The 6,867-nt window shown below is 58.4% G+C and overlaps 1 protein-coding gene across 3 annotated transcripts in view; it reads right to left on the bottom strand.

Annotated features, from left to right (window-relative positions):
- Positions 1 to 3,887: 3,887 nt before the first annotated feature.
- VAV2 (vav guanine nucleotide exchange factor 2) overlaps positions 3,888 to 6,867 on the bottom strand; it is a 122,750-nt gene continuing 119,770 nt past the window's right edge. For all 3 annotated transcript variants that reach the window (XM_040083032.2, XM_058423066.1, XM_058423065.1), the window contains one exon: positions 3,888 to 6,337. In XM_040083032.2, coding sequence (XP_039938966.1) covers positions 6,290 to 6,337 — 48 coding nt within the window. In that variant the 3' untranslated portion in view covers positions 3,888 to 6,289. The remainder of the gene's footprint in view (positions 6,338 to 6,867) is intronic.

The following is a 6,867-nucleotide window of genomic DNA, read 5'->3' as shown; positions in this document are numbered from 1 at the left end:
GCTGGAATTCTGGAGCTGTTCGGCCACAGAGAAGGTGCCAGGTTTGCTCCCTGTCAGCGGCTGGGGCAATGGCTGCTGCGGGAGACAGGGGGACAGATCCTGCCTGTGGACACTGTCACCTGTCCTCCCTGTGGACACTATCACCTTGTCCTCCCTGTGGACACTGTCACCTTGTCCTGCCTGTGGACACTGTCACCTGTCCTCCCTGTGGACACTGTCACCTGTCCTCCCTGTGGACACTGTCACCTCTCCTCCCTGTGGACACTGTCACCTCTCCTCCCTGTGGACACTGTCACCTCTCCTCCCTGTGGACACTGTCACCTCTGTGCAGGTCCTGCCTGAGGCCACAGCTCGGGATTTGCTCCTGGAACAAGGTTTTGGGTGCACACAGGGCTGCGGTGGGGCCAGCACAGACCCCCCTGCACGAGCCACAGGCCGTGAGCAGGGTCTGCCCCAAGGGATCACCCCACGGAGACCCCCCTGCTTGCTGCCACGCGGCCACCACAGCACCCACTGTCCCCTCAGTGTCCCCCCAAGGTCCAGACCCCCGCTTGGGAACCCCGTGACGCCCACGGCACATTCCCACCGGGAACCACTCACCAGCAAGGCTCGCTCCGCGCTGGCTTTCCCTGCCGGGATGTCGTGGGGCCCCTGCCTTCCTCTGATGCTCTCCTCCTCCTCCTCCTTCTCCTCCTCCTCCTCCTCCTCTTCCGTCCCCTTGGACCCTGCTGCAAAAAAATATTAACCAGCACTGGGAGGCGAGCGGAGCCAGCCTGAGCGGACAGCAAAGAGGGACTCACCTCCCTTGTCCCCCCTCCTCGCGGCTCTGCTGCTTCCCAAGCAAGACAAAAAGCCCGGCAGAGCCGAGAAATTCAAAACAGGGAGGAAAACGCTGGGTTTTTTTTCCCCGGCTCTGTGCCCAGCAGAGAACAAACAGCCCAGCTGGGGCCAGGGGGACTCGCAGCCTCCCTGGCTCAGCGCTGGCTGGAGCTGTCAGCTGGATGCCAGAGAGCAAACACAGCGAGGAAAGGCACCATCTGACCCTCCTGCCGCCGTTCCCAGCGGCTCCAGTCAAAGAACAGAGTTAAAATTAAATTAACGCCTCCCCTAAGCCGGGCCCAAGAGCTCAAAGTGAAGGTGGCAACACCACAAAAACAAAAAAAAACAAAAAACAAACAAAAAAAAAAATTAAATTGGGAGCTGGGTAGAAAAATAAGGGTTTGATTTAGATCTCTAAACCTGAAGGTTTGTTGTTGCTTCAGCTCAGGGCTCAGCCCCGGGACTGGGGCCTGTTTGGGCAGGATACAGAGGTTCTGCTGAAGGGCCTCGTGCTGGTATCTCGGAGAAGCAGAAGTCGGGGTGGAGTCAGGGTTTGGCTGGTGGCTGGGAGGGATTGGGGTCCCAGCACCACGGTGGTCCCCCAGGCAGCATCACCCACCCCTGCAGGGCTCTGAGCAGCCCTGGGATGGCTTTTTGGGGCGCTTTAAGCATCCAGCCTAAGTGGAAATGCCCCTTTTCTGCTCCTCGGTACCCAAACCCTGTGGTGCCCAGTGAGTGCCCGAACTCCCCCAGTTTGGGAAGGGTTTGAACAGGACCCCAGGGGTTCACTTATTCCAGCTTTATGCCCAGTCTCCAGCAGCATTTCCCCTCCTCCTCCCAAAGACAAACCCCGCTCCTCAGTTTTACAGAGAGAGCCCGAATTCCTGCAGGCTTCTCCACGGACTAAATAGCTCCGAATAACCACAGAGCTTGCAAACAAGTCTAAACTCCTGTTTGCAGTGGGGTGTTTCTGTTTGACAGGCCAGAACCATTTCCAAATTATAAATATGACCTTTGGGTTAGACCAGGCCTAGAACAATGCGAGCCCAAGTCCGCTTCAGCAGCCTGAGCCCTTCGCCAAGCTCAGGATGGACAGAGAGGAAAGTGGCAGCTCCTGCCGCCCCTCTGAGCCCTGATGTGATCCCAGAGCACGGATCAGGGGGGTTATTTTTCGGGATGGTCACCCCAGCGCGGAGGGAGCCTGCACAGCTCGATCTCCCCCGATAATTTTTCGGTGGATTCCAAAATAAAGCAGCGCAGCGGTTCGGGCGCCAGCTGGAGTTTTCTAGGTCACAGAGATCGCGGTTAACGCGGGGCTGAGGCAGCCAGGCGTGCTGCAGACTGTCAGCATCGCCTCTGCCGCCCCAGTCCTCGTCCCCATCGGAGCTGTGGGCTCAGCTGTGCCCCACAGCCTCAGTGTGGGCTTGGGGAACACCGCCAGCACCCGAGCCTGAAGAGAAAGCACCCGGATCCCAGAGTCCTGCTGGGCAGAGCTGCTCTGAGCTCTCCTCACGGCCACACCCTGCCTCAGTTTCCCCACCCTGATGGCACAGTGGTTTGGACCCTGTTTTTGGGATGCCCCGGGCTGGTCTGGGTGAGCTGACCCCCAGAGGGGCAGAGGGAGGTGGCCACGGGGCTGGAGGGGCAGGTGGCTGTCGCACTGTGACAGGAGCAGGAGCTGCTGCTGGCAGAGGACAGGCAGCAAACGCAGCCAGCCCCACACCGTGCTTGCTCAGAGCCCGGCTCAGGGCAGGGATTGTGTCAGCAGCTGCTCTTGCTGGGGGAAAAAATCAGAATAATAAATCAGACCCCGTGCCCGGTGCGTCCCCCCTCATCCTGGGACAGGCCAGGGGCTGAGCAGGGCTGGAGCCAGCTGTGCTGGCCGTGGCTGGAATTTGTCCTCCTGTTAATGCCCCTGGAACGCTGTTCCTGCTCTGATTACTGCACCTGGCCGTGCCTGGATCAATGCCCCGTTTATTCCCGAGCTGTCAGACCTTGCATTGCAGCAAGCCCAGGAGAGGATTTTGGCACGAAGCCGCTGCGGAGGCACCCAGCTGCCAGCTCCAGCCGCTCCCCTGGGCTCGATGTCCCCGTCCCCTGGGCTGGCAGGGATATCTCCAGAGGCAGGACAGAATGGGAACTGATTTCTGCACTGCCCAGCTCTTGGTTCCAGGCTCCAGCTGTGCCACGGCCACTCCACCCACCCACCGCCAGGCTGAGGCTCATTCATCACCAGCAGGGGAGGGCCCAGGCACCAAATCCTGGAATTTCACACCTGGCCAATGTTGGAGAGATTCCCTCAGACCAAACAGCCATGAGCAAAGAGCTTATCCCAGGCAGGGTCAGCACCTGGACCGAGGCTTCGTACCTGGCTGGGCAGCACCTTCCCAAACCAGCATCCAAAATTCAGAGCCCAGCTCACATCCTGATCCTCTGAGTAAAAACCCTCTGCTCACTGCTGCATCCCCTTCCAGCTGACCCCAGGAAAAGTGAAGCACTGCGGACTCCAAGGGTGGAAAAAAATTAATGTTCTTAATTAAATGACACGGCAGCTCACAGGGACGTCACGCCCCTGCACAAGGTGAAGCCTGAACGCCTCGGGTTTTTTGAAGCAACTGTGCAACTTATTTATTGCTCTGGAAAGCGCTGCTGCCTGCAGGGCCAGGTGGGATTCCGGAATATGATATTCAGGAGTGACTAAAAGCCATGGAAAATCTTTCCTTCAGCCTGCAGGGGTTCAGCTGGGAAAAGGAGAGGAGTCGCAGGGAAGCTCCTGGATGGGACAACTGCTCGAGCGGCAGCTGCTCCAGGAAATGAGAAGGAACCCGAGAGGCACCGCAGGAGGGATCTACTCCACAATTTGGAGGGGTGAAAACACTTAGAGCTCATGGCAGGAATGGGGAATGATCCGCCCCTGGGAGCGCCCATCTCCCCTGGATGGGCCAAGCCACCCCTGGGCCCCGGTGCAGCCGAGGGGGTTTTAGTGACAACAGCTCTGACTCCCCTGGCACATAAAAAAACATGGCTGGTAAGAAAAAAAAAAAAAAAGGAAAAAAAAAAGAAAAACCTATCAGCAAAATTACACTTTATTTTGTCGGGTTGGTTTTTTTTTTTCCCCATTGAGGAATTTACTTTGATGAATCGTAACTTAAAAAGGCCTGGAAAAACCACATGCAAAAGGGTTTTCTAAGTAGCAGCTAAAAGTTTCTATTCCAGCATTACAAGCTATTCCAAATGATTTCCAAATTCCCAGCTCTAAACTAGTCCATTAAAACAAACAGTTTCATCTTCAAACCCCCTCCACCCTACCCCAGTTAGTGCAGTGCAAAGGAAAAAACCCGAGGAATTTACATATTATTTTCCAACGCATCCCGTTGCGATTCCGAACGATCCGCCACGAACTAAAATAATACATACAATTTTCTCGCCGTCATTTAAAAAGAAAAAAAAGAAAAAAAAAAAAATCCCTTTCTTATTCACAGATATATTTGTGGCAAATGGCTGAATAATTACTTACAAACAGAACAATCTCTTTTCTGAACAAGTTTCTTACACCAGTAAACACAAGAGGGAGAGCTCTCTGGGGGAGGGGGTTTGGCAGAGGGTGGGGGTCCCTTTGGGCTGGGAGGGACAGAGGTGCCCTGGTCGCTGTGGCAGGGCTGTGCTCTGCCAAGGTGATGCCCTGGCCACCTGGCCAAATCACCACGTTAAACAGGAGGGGCTGTAAGGCTTTAGGATCTGAGGCAGACCAGGAGTTTGTGTGTCCCAAACGCCCCCTCGGCTCCGGCACGGCCTCTGCGATGGGGATGGGACCCTCTGCTCTGCGCGGGAGCAGGGGATTGCCAGCTCCCTGCTGGCTGCTCCCCTCAAACTGAGCGTGGAGGGGCTGGCTGGGAGGGGTTAGCACCAAACAGTACCTTGGGAATGCCCTGAGCCCCCCCATGTCCCTGTCACCTCCCGTCTGCACCCACCTCACACCCCCCCATGAGTGGGGGCACTCCCAGAGACCCAGGGAGCAAAGCAAGCTGGCTCTTGGGGTCATCACCGAGCAGCAGCGTGTAATTCCCAGGTTAGCATCCTTCCCTTGTCCTTGGGACATCCAAACTCTCCCATTTCTTATCCCAAGCGTGGTTCTGCTGCACCCAGCACCGGCACCTCCCAGGCCTGCAGCGGGATCCCACAGCAGGAACGCGATGCTGCACACCACAAATCCCAGGGGAACCACGTCAGGGCGTGGAAGCGCCAGCTCAAAACGCTCTAAACAAAAATGTATTCACAGAGGCAGCTCCTGGGGCTCAGCTGGAGGAAAGCCGTTCCCTGTCACGGCCCCACACGTGTGTTTTGTTTGTATTTGCACTTTGGGAAGGGCAGACTCGGACGGAAGGTGCTCGGGATGTGATGGGAATGTCACAACACACGGACCTTTGACAGCAGGAACAGCCTGTGGGAGGAGGAGTGGGGGACAACGCTGCCAGCCCCCAGAAAGTGCACACAGCTGGGAAGAGGAGGTCACAGCTCAGGGACAGGGTTCAGGACTTGACACCGTAGCCCTTATTCAGGTGGGTTCGCCCTGAGCTCATGAGCTGGGATTTGTCACAGCTGCAAGGAAAATCAGCCTGGCTTGGGGGGTCCTGCTGCCAGCGAGGGGAGGACAGACCCAGGGACACATCCTCTGCATGTACCTGCTGCCTTGGAGGCCTCTGAAACCCTCGTGTGGGGCACATCTCCAGTCCTGCACTGCACCGAGACCCGCTGCTCCCCAGTCTGCTCCCTGGGCACCCCCTGCCCGCAGCAAGGCTGGTGGGACTGAGGCGACTGTAAAGAAAATGGGCTTTGGGGGTGCCGAAATGGCTCTTTCCCCTCCTGGCTGACCTAAAGGTCCAATTCCAGCCTACATCTGAGGATCGGAATGGTCACAGCCCTCTCCTCCTCCCGGGCCGGGTGTCCCCAGCCTGCCCCTCGCCCTGGCCACAGCACGGTGCTGCCCACGGCTGCCAGGGCCACTGCCAAAATCCTGACCTGGGGCACCACCTGGGTGGTGTGGCAGGGGCTCTGCGTTATCTCCTTGGGGCTCCCTCCCCCGGGACCCCCCAAATTCTCACCCAGGCACAAAACCTTCGGCCTCACCCTCCCAACCACCATCCCCACGGTGGCTTTTGAAAACCCCTTGGCAGCGGAGGGGCGCAGCGCCCGCGGCCCGGAGGGGCACCCCAGAGTCTCTGAGCTCTGTCCATGCGGGGCGAGCGCGGCTCTCCCGGGGCTCTCCCGCAGCCGCTCCGCCGGCGCCATCCTACAGCCCATCCATCTTCTGTACACGGAACGGGGGCGAGGCCGGGGCAGCCTGGACGGAGAGGGGAACGCGGGGGGGCTGCAGGGGCAGTCCTGGGAGGTGTCCGGCACGGGGACGGTGTGCTCGGGCTGCAGCTGCCGGCTCCGGGCGCTCGACGACTTCCAGCGGCCACGGCCGCCGTCACTGCACGCCCTCCTCCTCCACGTACGTCGAGGGAAACCAGCCCACCTGCGGGGGGACAGAGAGGTGAGCTGCGGGCTGGGGAGCTCGAGGGGCACAAAGGCCGCTGGAGTTGGAGGATTTGGGCACGTCAGGCACGGGGCGGGATTGTTGGGGTGTCCTGCAGGATGAGGATTTGGACACTGAGGTCCTTGTGGGGCCCTTCCAGCTCTGTGGTTTTATAAAGGAGCTCCTGTGTCACTGGGATTATTCCCCTGCCATTAAGTGCTGTTCCCAGTTCTGGATGTGCCAGATCCCGGTGGTGTGAGCCATCACCCTAATTTGGGATGGAGCTAACTCCTGCACATCACCTTGGACACGCTGCCTGCGAGGGATCAGAGCAGGAAGGAACCATCTCCAGTGCTGGCTGGGAAAACCAGGCCAAGCCGCCAGGCTGCTGCTTTTCGCAGCCTTCCCCCTGCAGAGCCTGCAGACATCCCCCAGGGGCAGGTGTAGGGAAGATCAGATCACGTGCTCCCATCCACCCGTGTGCCCTGGCCGTCACTGTCACCGTCACAAAGCACCAAATGGCCACGCAG

The sequence above is a fragment of the Hirundo rustica genome, chromosome 20 (genome assembly GCF_015227805.2).
Source record: "Hirundo rustica isolate bHirRus1 chromosome 20, bHirRus1.pri.v3, whole genome shotgun sequence".
In the NCBI taxonomy this organism is placed as follows: domain Eukaryota; kingdom Metazoa; phylum Chordata; class Aves; order Passeriformes; family Hirundinidae; genus Hirundo; species Hirundo rustica.
This window is presented reverse-complemented; position numbering and strand designations above follow the sequence as displayed.